The sequence below is a fragment of the Rousettus aegyptiacus genome, unplaced genomic scaffold, assembly GCF_014176215.1.
Source record: "Rousettus aegyptiacus isolate mRouAeg1 unplaced genomic scaffold, mRouAeg1.p scaffold_m13_p_3, whole genome shotgun sequence".
Lineage (NCBI taxonomy): Eukaryota > Metazoa > Chordata > Mammalia > Chiroptera > Pteropodidae > Rousettus > Rousettus aegyptiacus.
Genome location: NW_023416306.1, coordinates 58,445,341 through 58,465,006, shown reverse-complemented (window position 1 = coordinate 58,465,006; position 19,666 = coordinate 58,445,341). Strand labels below are relative to the sequence as shown.

Here is a 19,666-nt window from a genome sequence, read left to right as displayed (position 1 = left end):
TGAGCACTCGGTTAGGCCCTGGATTACCAAAGGTGGATAAAATTCTGTTCCTTTCAACAAGTGCACAAGTTTATTGGGAAAAATGGGTAGTAAAGTGGCTTTTTGCCATGACACTGAATATGTGTATTTTTTAACCACAGAACTTTTTTATATCTCTTACCTTGGGTTTCTGAGAAAAAAATTTTTTCTTCTCCCTTCAGGGGTACCTTTTTCATTTGTGGTCTTGATCACATTCTCCCTTAGGACCTTTTATATCATTTTCCCTCTGGCTTAGATTTTTAATATCCTTTTCTTTTCTAACTTCATCCCCTTTGCCTATAGATAGACTTTTTTTTTTTTTGCCCCCTGTAGTGAGAAACAAACTATCAACATACACACAACTTCTCCCACGCTCGCTTTGCAAAATTGCTCCAAAGACGACTCCTTGTCTTTATAATTTGCTTACTTAACTTCTTTAGAATCTGGATTCTATAACTTCTATACCTATCAGTCCGCTAAGATATTTCTCTTAGGACACAAGTATATAATTATGAAATATTTCAGCCAGAAATATACATGAGGAGTAGAATAATGAACACCCATTTACCCATGCATAAGTACTTCTGAAGCACCGGATTACCATCCTAATTATATTGCTGCCACTGCCATTTCCTCTATCCAGTACCCACCCTCATTCAAGCACTATTCTGATTTGGGTATTTATCATTTCCATTCATTTTGTTTGCTCTTACTATATTTACTACTACCTACTACTATAAGTGGCTTTATTACAATCTAAATGTAGCATTGTTTTTTAGAACAGTTAAAACTCTAACCACCCTACCTCTGTAAACTCTTGACTTTTCTTCTCATGCCAAACATCGGACAATTACGATGCTCCTGTTAATACTATTCCTTCTGTCTTCTCCCTTAGTAACTATATGGAGATCCGTCAAGATGCTAACCTAAGCCACTGTCTTTTTACCTCCTCTGTCACTTCTCTGCAAATGGCTCCCAGATCTGATAACTCCATTGTCAGTCTGCTTTCTGAACATTTTTAGTTGCCTAGTCACTGGCATGATCTGCTGTTTCCCCAGACTGAGCTCTTTATATATTCCCGCAAACTAGTTCATACCGTTTCTGTTGATAGTGCTACCATTTTCCCATGCTCAGAATATCAGAGCTTTAGTGTCATCTTTGACTGTTCTCATTTCTCACCCATATCTTATCAGTCATTCTTTCCCCCTGGGTTTTATCTCTGCTTAGTATCTTGCTCTTTTTTTTCAGCCCTATTGCTTGTAGCCATTTCCCCCCCAGATTATTATTGGTGTCTTTGCTTCTGTCTTTTCCCACTTCAGTCTGTCTGTCTGTCTGTCATGCTGTTGCCAGATAACTCTTCTTAGAGCACAGTAATGATCATCCCATGTTGCTCGTGAGACACTTTCAGCATTTTTGACTGTTGGTGGATAATAGGATAAATGGCAACTTTTTATAGTGGAGCACAGAACCATTCCTTTTATAATAGTTCCTATCGACCAGTCCATCCCTTTCGTTCATCATTGCTCTATACACATCCTACCTTATGTTCTAATCAAATAGGATCACTTCTCTAGAAATATTATCAGTTCTTCAGTTATAGTGCAAATGATGCTTCTGCTAAGAAAATTTCTCCTACCACACCGATTGGAAAGAATTTCCTTTTCTAAGTTGTATAGAATTCTGTGGCTGTGGCTTTCATTACATTCTGTTTCATTAAGGTTGTTTTTATATATAGCTTATCTCCTGTAATAGATTAGTAAACTTGTGAGCAGGGACTATGTCTTAAGTTTCCTGTTCCCCCACCTTCTTGAACCTGGCAAGTGGGACTTTGATCAGTATCTCCTAAGAGTGGCTAAAAAAAAATGTTTAATTTAAAATCTCTCTTTTTATAATAAATGGAAGAAAAGGGAGCTAGAAAACGAGCTGGTCAGGAAAAAAGTGTAACCCTTGTGAATTAGCAAGTTATTCAGTTGTTCCCACTTTGTTACTTCCATTCTCTCCAGGCTTTGTTTATTTGATGGTTGGCTACCTTCAGCCTTAGACATTTAATTCTTAAAAAGGGTTTGGATGGGGGTTTGGGTGGTCAGAAGAGTATGTTATATTTGTGATTTTTTTTTTTTTTAAATCTATCTTGGTATACTCAGTGCCTTTAAGTAATAGTCTATAATTTCCTCCCCAGTCTCTTAGTAGGCTTACTCAGTGCCTACCCCAAATTACCCACCCCCAAACAGCCATAATTATAAATCAGAGGACAGGCTCAATGAGAGACTGGTGAGCATGTCTCAGGACCCTTTGTTGTGCAGTTGATAATTCTCAAGTTGAGGTATGTTTTTCTTTTCCATTTGGATGTACTTACGCCCTTGCACTGTTAGTTAAGTAAGGTATCTCTCCCCTAATTATTTTCTTCCACCCTTTTACTACTTTTACATTAATCCTCATTCTGTGACACTCAGATATTTGCTTGAGTCCTGATACTTCTTACCTTCGAAGAAACCATTGCCAGCAGTATACTCATTGACAGTTATTTGAACGATTTTTGACAATGATAAAGTATCTGCCTTCTTCCATCCCTTCCCTCTTCTCTCCCACCCTGTTATTTATTTTTTCCTTTTTCTTTTCTTTCTTAAAAATAGTTCTAATTTACTGTTATCGCTGTTTTTAGTAGTAGTGCCATAACAATAGCAGTTGTAAGCCTTTAGAACTAAAGTGTAACAGGCATACAGAAAAGTGCACCCAAATCATAAGTGTATACAGCTTGATGAGTTTTTATAGTGACCATATGCAGAACCACCAAGTAGATGGAGATACAGAACGTTACCTCTCGAAGCCATTCCCCACCGAAAGTCATCACCATTCAGACCTAAGACACCTGTTAATTCTTTTTATTTTTAACCTGCTATTAATTTCTGGCATCTTCTGGGCTTCTTAATTTTGAAAATACTCTCCATTTAAATTTACTTTGTTTCAACATTTTTTTTTCCATTTAAATATGTATATATATAAAATAGTATGTGATTTTCCAAACATTCTGAAACTTGAAGTGTACTGGTATTTCACTTATTAAATTTGTTTTTTTAGGGTTTTAAGAGTCACATTAATGGGGTGCCATCAATAGAGCTGCCTTTTTCTGTGATAACCCTAAAAGCAGTGTTGGATTTCCTGGGTGTCTGTGAATCTCACTCTTCATTCCTGACAGTAATTTAAACTATTATTATGTCATTTTCACTGCGGTTGTAAACTTCTCGGTCCACAGACTTTAGAAGGAAATAAATAAAGAAATTAATACTATCTTTACAATCCTTGCAGTTCCTTGTGGTCATACAAAAGTAATTCCCCATTTATTCTCCCAGCCTGTTTTTTGTTTTTGTTTTTGTTTTTGTTTTTATACTCATTTAAGGAAAGAAACACATCACTGGTTTTTTTCCTCTAGAAGATTTTCTCATAAAACACTGACTTTAGGTTTTGGTAGGAAGAAGCCATTGTCATTGGTTGTACCTGAGAGAAGATGAATAAAATCACTTTTTTGATTTTAAACCAAAACAGGGTAGGTAAAATGTTTGATCTTTTGGAGGTTCAAGACTCATGCTGACATCAGATGCTTTTGCATCTGCAAATAGCTTGATTCTAAGGATTCGTAATTTCCTTAACAGTGTATAAACTACCTCATCTACCACACCCTACTCAAATCTTTTTATTTATTTGTTGTTTATTTTTCATATTGTATCAAGGAATTATGGCGTTTAGATAAATCCTTGATATGTTTCTCTGAAACTGAGCCCCTGTTTAGGATGTCAGCAGATGCTGTATCACATTGATTGTTCCAGTTGGTTCAGAGACAGGTGTCAACCAGAGTGGTTTCTTTCTTTTCTTATAGAAAGTTGAAGGATGAAGCTTTTAAGTAGCATTTGCTTGGGGGGAGGGGGGGGGTTGGTAGGGGGATGTTTGTGCTGCTGTTTAAAGTGATTTAAATGTGTTTCCTATTCAAACCTTATTTTGGGAGGCCTGTTTTCCTCTCTTAGTCTGAGGTCACATAATGATGTTTTCAGTGCACAAGCTTTCTCCCTCAGTGTAGGTGATCAATTTCTCTTGGTACAGCAGTTATTTTTATTATTTTTTGTCATGTCTTCTTATGTGGTATTCCTGTGAGTAAACACCAGAGCATTTAGTAACCACAATGCTTTGGCAAAAAACAAACCCCAAACCGAAGGTATGCTTGCATGCCTTGTTTTACAACTCGGACCATGATCTTGTCCCCTGAAATCTTCAGGCTATTCTGGCTGAGGTTTCTGTATGCTGAAATGCCCCCATCCCAGGCTACCAGAGTCATCTGGATAAGGTATAGCTGTAAACATGCAGTAATAGGTACAATTTTAATACAGACTCACTCTCATAGAGGAGAGAGGGGCCAGTGGTAAAGAGTTGCAATCAGAGAGGACAACATACTTTTTCTTTCTCTCATTTGAATATGTCAAGATTCTTAATTGCATTTTGAATTAGTTAATCTATGAGCTCTTAACCCACATTTATGTCCTATGTTTTAGAGAATAAGTGAGGGAATAGGTGTTTCCAGAGAGGAAGATTCATCAAAGAATACAGGTTCGTAGTTCACCTCACTCACATACAAGCGAGCACCAGGTTAGATTCAGTAGTTGGCATACGCGCATCAACCCGGATTCAAGGCAGCTGCCTTCAGGTTTGCCTAGATCATCTAATAAACTGTAACACGAATGAGAATTGTTAACTAAGAAAACTTTTCCAGTTTTCTTAAAATTTAAATACAAGGATCTAACTAGTATAAATCTCAAAGTTTTTTTATAATCATCAGACTTTACCGCTTTGGAACCGTTGGCTCTTGAAAGAGGGGTACTTTATCCCTTACAAGGGTGGGAAGGGAAGGAAGTTAGGAGCCAGTGGAGAGTGCAAGGATTTAGATGAATCCTAATTGTGAACATGAACACCTTAGAGTGTAGGGATGTGTTAATATCAGAACTCTATCTTAAGAGCTTAAGAGCTTTTTAATGTGCCCCCTATCCTTTCCCCCAAAACATGCAGGCACAGTAGAATAATAGTTAATGTTTTTGAAGGTTTTTTGGGGGGTGAACTTTTCACTCTCCTCCCATAAAATTACATATGTGACTCAAGGGAAAACATGCAGCTTAGATTATGATATAATTATTTACAAAGGAAAACAAAACCTCAGTTAAAATTATTTTTTCTTTATTCTCTTCTTTATAGTGAGTCAAAAACATTTCACCCTTAACTTCACATAGAAAACAAAACTTTATACAATAAAGTAGGGATGGCAGGTTTCACATAGGAAAAAGGTTGCTGTCAACTTTTTTCCTCTGGAATATGGAAATTTGGGCAGATTATCTGTTCATAGGATGTTTCCTTTATTAATTCCTTTTCCCTTTTTCACTTAAAATGTCTGTTAACATTTCACACAGCCCAACAGATGTTGCAAAGCAAGTCCCATACTTTGTTCTAAAAAAAGTGACATTTCCTCAATTGGTTTTCCCCACCTCTGTGACTGGGCCTAGCCTGCTGCTTCTGCATAATTCGCATATATTTAGTTTTATACCTTAAGATGCCATATGAATTTGTAGCTTCAGCATTATTTTTACATAGTAAATTTTAAATTGATTATAAACTAGCTTACATGTTACTTTAGTGTTAAAATGTTTTTAAAAATCTCCTCTGAGAATGGAAACCCAATTCTACATATAGGATCGGAGAGCAAATTATTATTATTTTTTTCTATAAAATAAGTGAATTACAAAAGCTTGAGTTGTTTTGGCATTAGGAAGTGCTGATTGTCATGCGATATGGAGCGTCATTTTTATTATTTTGGCAAGAACAGGGACAGTTTTGTCTTGACAAGCCATTAGATGAATACCAGCGTGTGTCACATGAAAAACCACTGATCTTTAACCCAGCTCTGTACTTAACCAAGCCTTGAAAATGAATAGTGAATAAAAGAAGAGCAAAGGCCAGTTTACTGTCATTGCAGATTACAGAATCTGTTAACAGCTGCTGAACTGAACCCAGGGAATTACAGGTATTGTTCTGTGAACCAGAAGAAGTCCTAGAGATGCTTGTTAAACTGTGTATATAAATTATACATTTATTTTATATTTGCTTAGGATTTACATTGATGGAAACATAGCTAGAAAAAATGAAAATCCTTGGGTACTTTCTCATTGTACTAAATGCATGCCTTTATCACCAAACCTTATATTTACATATAATTATCTCAGTGAGTTTTCTCTATCCTCAGTTATGAATTTATCTTTAAAAATGTGCTTTTAAAGAAATTAATAAGTATTAAGAAAAAGTATGTAATATCTCCCCCTCCACCCAAAACAAAAATAAAACCCACAAACATACATGCAAAACAAAATCCTTTGGTCATTTGTTTCTTAAGGTATTCTTTGTGGCTGATATTTGAACCAATATGTGACTTTTTTTTTTTTAATGGTGGTAGAAACCTAAACCTACCTCAGTACCCTAATATGAAAATATCAGTAACATTTCAAACAGTAAGTTGTGGGAATTACTGCTTACAGAGCTAACAAGAAAGAACACACTTTCTTACTCTGCTGGTGGAATTGCATTGTGCCTCCCTGTAGTCTTGTTATCCCACACTAACTGAAATGCAAATTCTTTGCAACTAATTGGATCTCATTGAGGTTACATGCACAGTATATAGTTATATGCAAAAGGTTTTAAAAAATAAAATTTCTCTGTAATTACAACTTTTAATTGTTATCCAGAACATTGGCATCTATAGTATAGGTTTAGGATACACACACACACACACACACACACACACACACACACTACTTAAAAACATGAGCTATGAAATGCATAGTAAGGTACCAGATCAAAAGTTAGGGGGAAATATTTATTTACAGCAATCTATAAATTGAATTTTATTAAAGTCTGTGAAAATACATTTTAAATGTTGAACATCAGAAACATTAGAAATCACTTCCAAAAGCTGCTGTTTTTTCTTAAGTTTTCCAGTCTATTTTAACATTGTAAACTATATAAGTTTCTTAACTTTGTGTATTTCTGCTATGTGTTGTGGTGAGGTGGAAGTGTTCACATTCCCATTTTGTCGTTAATAACTTGGGTGCCACTTAGAGTTGGTGTACTTCTTAATTTCCATGGTACATCTTACTATCAGTAAATGTGGGAAAGCAACCATAGCCGTAGTATTTACGATTCTTAAACCTGAAATACATGGAATCAGGGCAGCAAAAATGCAATTACTGTAAAAGTGATGGCTGCCTCACCCCTACCCCCCCCAATTTTAAATTAATGCAAATGATTCCAGACAGTTGTTCCATAATCTGGAGACTATGTAGCAAAATAACAAACTCAAAAGTCATTTTTGTGCCTTGTAGATATATTTTTTAAATCTTTGGGCTACTTATCTCGTTGTAATAAAGCTTGCTTACTTTGTAAACTGGACTCACATAGTTAAATTGATCAAATCCATTAAGTAGGTGCAGTATTATATGATATTGATCTGTTGTGAAAAAATATTTTAACCTCAGAAAGATATCCCAGTGCTTCTAAGGCTTGTGCCTTGGGCAGCAGTGTGCAGGTACTAGTTACATTGCAGACCTGTTTCATCTATAGCAACCTCAGACCATGATATCTGAAATAGCTCAGTTTGCCTACGCTGGGTAGCATTTTGTCAGAAGACTGCTGGCCCAGCAGACCAGATTTGGATGTATTAGCTAGTCAGCCTAATAACCCTGTACAGACTGTATTGATTTTCTAGGAGAGAGTTTATGAACTAAATAAACTTGGGGTTGGTGTCTTAATAAACTGCTTCTCTCAGTCTGTCACATTTAGTTACGGAGCTGTGCAGTTTAGGGGGAAAAAAGGCTAATTCTGTTACAGATTGTTCACAGCAGGGTCTCCAAATTAGCCCTTTGTTTTGTAATGCCACCTTGCTTGGGCTCGCTTTGAGCACATTTCTCAGTTTTGCCCTAATGAGTTGCAACACTGATAATGTGGCTGATGATCTTTCATTGATTTCACTATCACTTGCTTGTCTGGTAATTGATCCGTTGCTGAGCCTCTAGTTAATTATATCGGCTTTGACATGGCCCGGTCCATGGGGAATTTCAAGTCTTGCAGAATAACAGTTTTAATAAAAGAGTCTATTACTGCAGGTGCTTGCTGCTGCATGCCAGTTGATTTTTGTGGTGTGTGTGTGTGTGTGTGTGTGTGTGTGTGTGTGTGAGAGAGAGAGAGAGAGAGAGAGAGAGAGAGAGAGAGAGAGAGAGAGAAAGAGAGATGGGTGGGAGGAGGATACCAGAAGAGGGCTACAGGACTGAAAGAAGGGGTGGGGGCTGGAAGAAGAGGAAGAGGGAATGAAGGAGAGAGGAAGGAAGGAGGGGGGAGTGAGAGAGCAAAAGGCAGGCGAGAGAGAACACACAGGCAAAGCGATACAACGGAGCCTGAGAGGAGAGAGGAGGAAGCATGCTATTGACAGTGTCCTTAAGCCTCCCACAAATAACAGCCATTAGTGGGAAGGTCAGGAGCTGAGCAGGCAGCTTGACTGAGGCACTGAGTGCCACTTCAGAAATCAAGAGGCTAGCAAATTTTAGAGGGAGTTTAAGTGGGTAATAGCTAGCTGTAAAGGTACAGTCACTGTTGACAATTGACTCATAGGGGCTTTTCCTGCCCTCCCCTTTCAAGAATATTTTTATTGACCACAGGTGGACTTAATATATTTTAAGGCAACAATTCTTTGGATTCTTGTTTGCTTCTTCTCAGATATTGAATTTGCTGCTTTTGAGACTTTTTTGTGCTTAATGGTGGTGAACCGGAGGGAAGTTTAACAGAAAAGCTTTCAGGAGATGTCGGTTCTAGAGGGGAAGGCACATTTGTGTCAACATAGTGTACGTTTTCTCATCTTTTCTCATTGTCCACTAATGACACAGAGCTGCCATTGAAGCTCTTTTCTGTTTCTTTTGTTGTTTCAGAGAGTAAGGTTTATTGTTATTCTTCAGTTAAGAAGGAGCAAGGAGAGTGGTACATTTGTCCTCGATATTTGTAGTTGGTTGAAGATTAATGTTCCTTACATTTTAAGTTTAGGAGGGATGGCTTTTTCCTGCTGACTACTTTTATGAGACGACATGAATTTAGCTTTCCATTTTGAAGTTACTGTTTATGTACAGTGCATTTGTTCAGTTCTGCTTTTCCATAAATAAGGTAAATACTATCTTAATAAATAGATGTTTTCTTTTAAAAACTGGTTTAATTAAAAATACGACATGCTATTGAGTTTATATTTCATCAGGCAGGAAAACGTTATAGAATTTTCCATAGAGATCTAGAATGAAAAATGGAATTTTTATATTCATTACTTTTTTTGCCTGGAATGGGACAGGCTTTTTTTCTTCATCTTTTTCTTTTTTTATGATTTGAAAGGATATTGTAGATGCTTCATCCAAGAACTTTAACAAAAGACTTTTTTTTTGTTTTTGAGCTTTAAGAAAACATACACTTTTTTCCTTTGTCATTCAGTTTCTTATTACTTAACATCCAATTTAGTAAATGACCCAAGGAACTGGATGTTAAATAGTGTATATTTTGCAAATATTTGCTATGTATCTTCTATATCAAAAATGCTAGGTTTTACTTATTTACTTCTTAGAGTGTAAAGTCATGTCCGTATGCATATTATTTTCTTTAGGACTTTATATGTGGCTATGAATAGTCCAGCACATACTATATGACTTTTAGGAGTTAGCATTTAGACAACAACTAAACCAACTTTACATTCTCTTACAGCTGAATATTCTTTCTTCCAGTGTAACTAGAAAAAAAATGTTTAAGCATAGCAATTTACAAATGTTAAAGCAACGACTGATGTCAGATATTGCATGTTATACCTGAAAGCATTGTTGGGAAAAATTCCCTGGGAAGGGCCCCAGCTCTCCACGCCCCATGTACCGTCCGTGCTCATGGTGCTGCTTGGAGTGTGCAGAAGTGTGTGTCTATCCGTGTGTCTAGAGAGGGGTTAGTGCAGGGTGTCATTTGGTGCCTGACAGTGGAACAGTGCAGTTGACTCTTAGCTCTGCTATCCAATGACATGCAGTGGCTGAGAGTTTGAAGCTGATGGTTGGGTCTCCAGTGCTGCCTGCACACCTGACAGGCAGCTGTTAAACTGAGCAAAGGCAAGCTCAGGGAGTCACAATCTATGCATAAATGATAGGGGTATCTGTGTAGAAGGTGCGAAAGAAGCTCTGACCCCCTCCCTCCCCCAAATCTCCCCCTTCCCAAATGAAATGCACAGTTCAGCCAGCTTCTTAACTACACTACACTCCTGCTACTGGCTGCCAAGAGGCTCAAAAAATCCACCTTCACTTTTCAGTCAGAAGAGGCAGAAGTGGATGTGAGAGAAAGAGAGACACAGAGAGACAGAGAGCCAAAGAGGGCAAGAGACTTGACTTTAAGAGACTCCTGTACTGACAACTCCATGCAGTTCGGAACCAGAACGACTGCGGCTGAACCTGGGTTCATGGGGACATGGCAAAACGCTGATACTAACCTTTTATTCAGAATGTCCCAACAGGTAAGTTACTTTCATTTTTTTCCCCCCCAGAAACCTTGAATTGTTTTGTGCACTTTTGTTTCTATTTTTCTTCCTAAACATTTAAAATTTTTGATCTCTTCATAGTTGGTCTCTGTTTTGTCATAACTGTGTTGCTGGAATGTGCAGGGTTACTTCATGGTTTCCCAAAGGGCTCCTTAAAAAATAAAGGGGAAAGGGTACTGAAGTAAAAGAAAGCAAAGGCATTTGTTGTAAAGTTTCACAGTACAGCATGGGTCATGAGAAGACTTAATTTATTTCTTTGTTTTCGGTTAAAAATTAAAAGAGTCACCACCCAACAAATGTATCTTTCTATATTAATCACTTCATCAAAGTGTCTGGCTATCTCAGAGGAGGTTCTCCAGCCAGTCATAAAATGTAGGGGCCCCTCCGCACAGCCCGACTGACTTCCTGGGACTGGAAGCAGCTCGGACTCCGACCTGAGGAGGGGAGGCTTTGCAGGAATCGCTGCCTGCACCGAGGGTCGCCAGAGGAGGCGGCGTGCGTGGCGGACTGTGCCGGCCGGTCCCAGCCCCTCCGCCCGCGGCCCGCCCGCCTCCGCGCTCTCCCCTGCGCTTCCCGCCCGCGAGAGCTCCGGCTCCGCCCGCCCGCCCGCCAGTCCGCCTCCGGCCGGCCAGTCGGCCGGCCGCCCGCGCACTCACACTCGGGCGCAGCCTCGGCGTCCTCCCCAGAGCCGTTCCTCGGTCCGGGCCGCGCCGGCGGCGGCTGGTGTGCTGGCTCTGCCCGGAGAGCCGAGGTGTTAGTGCGAGGCCAGCGGCCACTGATAATTAATCACCGGAGCCGGCGGCTCGTACCATGCGCTCCGTGATACGCGCCGTGTGCACCCGGCTCCTCTTGCACAATTGCTGGCTCTGCGGCTCCGAGGGGGAGCGAGGGTGAGAGGAAGCGAAGGGAAACAACCCAGAAACTTTCATCTTGGACTGTGCTCAAGCGAGGGAGGGAAGTTCCCTGGTGCCTCCCTCCTAGACACGTCTTGCTTTTCAAAAGCCTACCCCAAACCCACACAAAGCAAGAGTTTGTATGATATCGTTCACACAGCACGAAGGTATTACTGACAAATACTTGGATTTTAAGCAGATGGTGGTTAAGAAATCGATATTGTACCACTCATTTAAAAAAATACTGCAACTACTTTCTTTAAAAAAAAAAAAAAACTTGTTTGCAGTAGTTCATGAGAATTAGTTTATTGACTTAATTTAGGTTTTTAAACTATTCGATAAAGAAGGAAAACAATTTGCAAGCCTATAAAGCTACCACAAGTTTAGATATGCATCTGCAGAAAATTGTGCACAGAGCCAGGGTTCTGTAGCATTTAGCTAGCGAACAGTTTTATCACACAATTCTAGATAGGATAAATGCATTTGAATAAGGTGTATTTTGACATATCCTGTAGAGGGACCCTGATTACTGCTGATACAGTAAGCTGGGGTTTAAATGCAATCAACATAAACCCAAATAAGCAACTCTTTACGTGCAATTTCCCATTCTTGCAAGTTACGTTCATTCCCTCCCAGAGATACTCCTTGCCATTGCGGAGTGCTTTGAGAGGTGTATTTCCGTGGCATGTCCGTGCTTGGGTGGCTCTCTTTGTGGTTGGGACACGAGTGTGTTTTCACTGACCTTAAGACTAAATAACTTGTGCCACACTTTACAAATTAGATGTCACCATCAGGGTTTCCTGTGAGTTAGTGCAAGTCAGGGCTATGTGTGTGTGTTTTGGAAGAGAAGATTGGTTTAGGTCTCCCTCTAGCTAGAAAAGAGTTAATAAAACCAGATAGAGATAATGATCAATTGATAAATGGCTATTGAACCACATAGATGGTGTTAGATTGCTTCTTTGGCACTAGCCCATTTCCAAGTAGATTTGAATCTAAGGAGACATTAAGTTGTGCAAAACATTTTAGGTAAAAAACAAAAGTAAATTATATAAATGACAGATCAGAATTAGAAAGATCATATGAATCGCTCAGAGAGAAAAACTTGTACAACTAAGCTATTATAATATCTTTGATCCAGATGTGTGACTCTGTGGGTATATAAAGATCTATTTTGTGTGTACCTGTGTGCATGTGTCATCGTGAGCGTCAGTGACTCTATGAACGGAGTAGAAATACAGAGAAGTAATTTATGCATGATAGATGCAATATGAAACTATTAATTATACTGCTTACTAAATAGTAGTACAATAATGGGAGAAAAATCACAATTTAAAAAAGTCATGATTCAACTATATTTTATAAGTTTTATTTTTTTATTTTGAGATAGTTAGCAACTTCCTTCTCCCTCTTTTTTTTTGTCATGTTAGGTAAATGTTTACCTCCTGTGCATTTTTAGAAAGTGTGTAAAAGAGGGTATGAGTTTGCATGTTTTTTCCTCCTTCAGGGTGACATGTTAGTTTGTATAAATATTGTGTAAACAAATTCAGACTGTGTAAATCTAAAAATAAATGTGCTGTATATGTTTAATATGTTTATTTTCTTTACCTATAGTTCATCAGCAGTGCTGATTCAGTGGGGAGGGGGAGGGTGGTGTGCATGCGTGCAAGGAAAACACTTTTTTTCTTGAAATATCTCTTGAAGCCAACAGTTTCAAGGAATACTAGTTTCAATATATACATTAAGACAGCTTTTGTCTTAAGACAGGTAAAAGTTTGTCCAGTTTAATCAACTATGCAGAATTCTGTATATCTTATTGCTAAAGGCATTAAAAAGATTTTTCTTTTACGATTATTTTAATTACTGAGAAAACTGATTTAGCTCATAAAAGGAATAAAATTTATTGGGTTTATTTTTCATTTTAAAGTTTTCTCTAACAATGCAAAAATATAAGATTTACTTGATTTTGTTAAATATTAGAGAAGACCGACTAGTAGGTTTCAAAACTGAGTTATAGAGAATGCACTTGTATATTTAACTACAGCAAAACTTGTCGTAGGAAATATCCCATGGATGCAAAATTTAATCTAGGTTTTTGTTTTGTAAATTAGCAAGAAGGGATGTAAAAATCTTCATCTTTTATTTTGAGTGCATTTGGATCTACTTATACATTAATCTTTGTCTAATAATAACAAAAAGATAACTACAATATGAAGCCAATTTAGAGTTGGTGGAATTAAGTATGTTCTGAAGTCCGAGATATGACAATTTGACTGCATTTTTCTGCCTCTCTACATTTTTCTTCCATATTCAATTATGATTTTTTCAAAGATAATTTTTTTCCATACAGGCAAATATTTGATAACCTTAAAGGGCATGACTCTTGACTTCTGTAAAGGGAGTTCTTCTTTGGGTTACTTTGATCAGTGACAGGTCGAGAATGACCAGAAACCCTTTACACATCTTCTCTGTTAATCTTCTAGAGTCCAGAATGTTATTTTGCTCATTTTAACTTAATAAAGTATTGTTAAGAGCAAAAAATAAGGCCTGCTTATGGAAGTTTTTTTTTTAATAGTTTTTTTAAAGGCGATCTTTCTGTTTTGTAAATGTTTTATATATTTGAGAGATTATTAAATAAAATTTGTCATAGGTATTTCAAGGGATGCAATAGTCTAATATATTTTGAAATCTTTCAGAAATGCAACTGTAACAGGTAAATGACTATAGCCCACGTTTTACACGCTTACATTACTAGAGGCATTTTCCTTTTATTATTGGTGAGGTATATTTAACCTTTTCAAATAAAATGTAGATCCCTTAATAAGGTCTCTTCTCAGACATGAGTGAAATACTGAGTTAGAATTATAAATGACTCTGTGCATCATTATGTAGTAATTTAGGATTCACCCAATGATGTAACACAATTAACAACATAATTTCATTGTGAAACTGTGTCTTATTAAAGAACAACTGTCTGACATTCTCTTACAGTTGCTTTATTTAACTTCATGCAAATATTATTAGTAGTGACATTTTTCTATTGTGCATTAGATTCTCTCATTAGCATGATGTGTTAGTTATCACCAGAGAAATAATTTCCTGGCTAGGTGAGGGGCAAACCAGGAAAGCTAAAAATTAAATCAACGATTTACATTAATACCAGAGCATCTGCTCACCAGAGATATGACAGGGTAAAGCAAACTTTCTTACTAATATAAAATCTAACACATTTCAGAGGAATGATAAATAAAATATATTATAAGAAATATATAATGTTGCCCGAGTCCACTTAAATGCATGTTCGATATGAATTTTTCTCCCAGTAGTCTCTTAGTTCTTTCTAGACTTATAGGCAAACACAGTTTCATTTTGTTGCATATATACTTTAAAGTGGAAATGATGGTTTTGTCTGACTTTCTACCCCTCTCCCCCAAGTTATTTGAATGTTTATTCACTAATAGTTTAAAAGGCACAGATACCGTTTTTCTTACAGATTAGATTCCTGATTATATATCATGGTTTGATTCTTTTTTATAGTGTATACAATACATTTTTATTCTAAACTTGCTCCCACTCATGTAGACATCCCGTTTAACATCGGTTGTATATTCTTATTTAATCAGAGCCCTGAGTAATGCAGTTGATAGTTGATGGTCTTTGAAAATTAGTTTCATTGCCAGGCATCATCCATCCCTAGGTTTCTGCACTTTTCCCTCCCCCTTTTTAACGCCCCTTCTTACAGTTGGTGTGTTGTAGTAATCCAAGTCTTACTTAAAAAAAAAAAAGGATTTAATTGACCAAACTTATGGTTGTGATGCTAAAATAAATATTTATATTATACAAGGAGGCATATAATTTCAGCCTGTTGAATTGCTAGGCTGCTGCTACCTCCTGTTTAGATCCTTTCTCTAATTTGAGTGATAATAGGTTTTATTTTGAACTTTTAACTGTGGACATATATTCAAATATAATTCTTATCATTCATTCTAATAATCTAACATGAAAATAGGAATATTTGGGTAATCGTTAAAATACAAATTGGAACATAGAGACAGGTATTTGTGGAAGTCTATATATAGCATACGGACTTCACCTAACAGATACTGTCTAATTTGTAAGGCATTAGGAAAGTAGCAGTGGAAAAGTAGTAGGTCATATACATGGTATTTATCTACATGTTAATGCAAGTTAAGCTTTGACATAGAATGAAATGTGTATGAGATGTATATTAAAAACCTGTGCACAGTTTTCAATAAGATACGTTAGGTGAATTTGAACATAGTAGGTGATCATTTTGAAATTATTTTTCTTACATTTGTGTCACCTGCAACTGGTACTGTGTTTGTATGATTTGTAAAGCCTTTTGCTAAGGTGAGACAAGTAGCCAATGTTGAAAAATAAATTCCTAAAGGTGCAGATATCTTATCTATAACTGTAGGTATTTTTTTATAATTATATTTATGAGTGTATCTTAACATTCACTGATAAATCTTATTATTAATGTATGCCTTTATGGAAATCTGATTAATGTAGTGACAGGACAGACTTGGGCTACCACAGCAGCACATCCTCCCACTCCTGTGTCGGGGTTAAGAGCAGCGGCAAATCCTCCGTAACTAATTAGATGCTGAGTAAGGCATCTCTGAGAAGTTGGGGCAAAAGTGAATGGGTCACAGCCACAGCAGGATTGCAAGGACTCCAGTGATAGTGAAAGCATTCAAGTTTGCTAGGTCATTGTGACACAGGGAGCTGCTTCCAAAGGAACAGACCGTTACAGATAGTGAGCTGGTGTTATCCACATCAATGGAAAACAAAAATTCTAGTGTTTCTCCTTTCCCGCCTTATATGCATTACACACTCTCACGTAGATAAAGTTATATTGGGCCTCCACCCTTATCAATCTGCAAGGCTTTGAGAGGATTTTCCTTGTAAATATAAATAGCTAATTACTCTGTATAGCTGAAGAAGTATTTTCTCAACTTGGGACTCTTGATTAGAATATATATATCAAAAGGGATGAGAGAAGAAACTGGAATTTGCTTTTAGCTTGTGTCCATAATTTGAATCATAAGTGTTTGAATTGATCTAGGAATTAATTCCCTTTTTTTTCCCCCCACAGAGTGTTGTCAGGGAATTTGTGGTAGTAGCGAGAAAAGAGTGAATCATGGGATGACTTTTTCAGTGAGAGAAATTTTTTCTGAGACTCTCTGCTTGTTATTGTCTAAAGAACATGGGATATAATAGTTCCAAGATTTCCTTTCTATGAGGTTTGAAGCCTGGTTTGTTATGTGCGGACTGAATTCTTCACCATGTGAAAACCCTCTCATACCTTTCATGGTTATGTTTTTTGCCACTACATAACCACCCTTCTCTAGGCCTTGGTAAGAAAATTGTATTAGGATTGTAGAAAATGATTGATCTCACTCCTTGTCTGCCAAAGCTGATGCCATTTTTATTTCCCAAAAAGCAGCTGGCTTCCACATTTCTCTTGGTGATCATCTACTGAAGGACCAGGGAAAGGAGGAGAAGGGAGTTCAAAGACCCTTTTAAGAAACTTAGACATCTATTTTTAAGCTTTAGAGAAATAAAGGAAAAGAGTCATAATTCAGGAATAACAGCCTTTATCTCCTGACACATAAATAAAACGTTGTATAAAAGAGGGCATTTTTCCCTGTAAGATAAAACTAGTAAACAGGTGAGAAAAATAAGATGAAAAACATTTTGAGCAACTCAAGCTCTTAGAAATTTTAATGTGTGCATATGAGATCCCAAAAATGATGCCTGGGGCTATGACATACAAGGTACTCTCATCTTACTGAGCATGACGTGTACTACCTTTTAAGAGAAAGTTTAGAGAATAGGAAAAATAAAAGTATTGATTTTTTTAAAAATTTGTGCATTCCTTGTAGGAAGCCTAGCAAATTTTATAGTATACGTTCAAACCCTAAGGTGAAAAATTTATGACTGGAGTTCATTTGGGTGAGGACAGTGTGTGGTGCCATTCTGTTCATATTTTTGTAGTATTTGTTCAAATGTTTGTAGCACTTCACGCAACAAAGTCAATGATCAGAAGAAAGGGAGTGATGTATCATTTCTTCATTCATAGAGCTTTCCTTAATGGAAATGCTTGTGGAAAAACAGTGTATTACTCAAACTGGCTAGCTTAGAAATCAAATTCTCAGCTTATTAATCATCATTGCAATTAACGAAAAAAAAAAAGAGAATTGATCCGTTAACAACAAAATAATATCCTTTTGTTTTTCTTTAATTAAGCCCATCAGTTTTTCATTTCTCTCTGTTAAGAAAATGAAAATAATCTTGAACAATGGGAAGTTACTCATTGAAACCCTGATTCTCTTGAGCATATCTGACATCTTATTTACTCAATATTTTTGGACTGCAGTGTTATGATGCTACTGTCTTAGCGTTTGTGTGTTGTTGAGAGGGGTATGATTTAAGTCTCATTTCTGTTCGGTTGACAGCAATTTACTCAATGACCTAAAAACGTGGTTAGGCTGTTCTTTCTTCCTATTCCTTTTCCCATAGTCCTAAATTCTTTCTCACTTTATTCTTCATTCACCTCATCTCTCATTTTCTGAATTCCTCCTTACTTTCATTGGCTTGTTTTGCCCTAATATGAAGGAATTGAAATGCATCTGAAATGTAACAATAATTGAACGTGGCAACTTTTTGCCAATACATCATTCTGGCAGAGGTCTGGGAAAGAGGTGTCACCATCAGATGTGGTCCTCAGTGTATAAGTGCTGACAGGAGGACTGTCCCGAATTTTGCTATGTTAGGGTTCTTTAAGTAAGGGTGTGATAAAAACATGTAACCAGGGGCCCAGGCTTATCATTCAGAGGCGCTGAAAGGCAGCTCAGTTCAATCCTTCGCCTGTGTAAGAAGGTACTTAGCAGAAAAGAGATTTTGCTTTTCTATTACTCCTTTTTTTTTTTTAATGTAGTTCTTGGATTTATCATTTTTTACCGTTAAATGTCCACCTACACAAGAGAGAACATTACCTTAGGAGGAAAACGTAGAAAGTTTTCCTTCAATATGTTGAAGGTATAACTCTGAGACAAACTGCAGTTAATAAGAATTAACTGAAACATTTATAAAAGGATTTGAAATGATGGCAGACCTAATATTAATGGATGACGTTATGAAATTGAAATTTAAAACATGCAGTATACATAACACAATGAGGATTCACTACTGTTTTGTATTTAATACATTTTAACTCTCATTGCCTTACACTGCAGAGAGATTATTAAAGTTGACAAGATTAAAAAATATCATTCCATATGAGAAAGACATAGCTTTCAGTGTTGTACCTGCTGTGCTTTTGTGTGACTGTCGTGAATTTTTCAACTTTATTAAGGTGTCTTTTAGTGGTTATTTGTTCTTTAGACAGTTCTTTAGGACTCATTTGATCAGAGTGTCTGAACTGGGACAGGGGCATTCAAAATAAAAATTTCATGATAATGAATATTTTACATGCCCAAATAATTACTTTCAGCTGGCTTAATGTAATAACAAAACTAATATTAAAATGAGAACCTCCATTAGCAGGATTTTAGTAATTTTTTTTCCCATTACAATCTAAGCAAGAAAGATTTAATTGACTTAAATCATTAGGATCCTATTTGGGGCACCTAATCAGGCATAGGTAAAGAAAGCTGCCCACCACTGTGCCCTCTGCCAGTGCTGGAGGGCAGTGGACATGACTGGGAGGCCACTTGTAAGATGTGGGAGAATAATTATACACTGAGCACATTCATGAAAGTAGGGTGAGAATGCCTGCAAACATTCTCTTTGTTGATCTCATGTCAGAACCTAACTCAGGAGTCAGCTGGGTTATCTGCTGCTTTATCTAATATCATTTTTTTCTTTTATTCTTTCTTTTTAGGTATAAGTATTATTAGTGTTCCAGAAAGAACCTAAACCCAAGTCTGGCTCTAGACTTTACGGACTTTACACTCTGGAAAATAGTAAAAGTTTTATATTGACAAGTGCTAGTATGCTTGTATGTGGAGTACAGACATGCAGAAAGTGTATACCTGCCTGTTGGTTCGATGTGGGAAATAAGCGATTTATTTCTAGGTTTGTTGAGGGTTTGTAATGGCCACCTCAA

General features: G+C 37.0%; 1 protein-coding gene across 29 annotated transcripts in view; it reads left to right on the top strand.

Annotated features, from left to right (window-relative positions):
• The window catches only part of BNC2 (basonuclin 2), a 396,217-nt gene that overhangs the window by 110,260 nt on the left and 266,291 nt on the right, over positions 1-19,666 (top strand). For 18 of the 29 annotated variants that reach the window (XR_004956256.1, XM_036238852.1, XM_016136829.2 and 15 more), the window contains one exon: positions 10,418-10,618. The exons of 9 other annotated variants lie outside the window; for them this stretch is intronic. Coding sequence is in view for 17 of the 20 variants with exons in the window: in XM_036238852.1 (XP_036094745.1) it covers positions 10,418-10,618 (201 nt within the window). In the remaining 3 variants the exon portion in view is untranslated. Of the gene's footprint in view, positions 1-10,417; positions 10,619-19,666 lie in introns of those variants that run through there. 2 more of the 29 variants (XM_036238878.1, XM_036238875.1) reach the window with 1 other exon arrangement.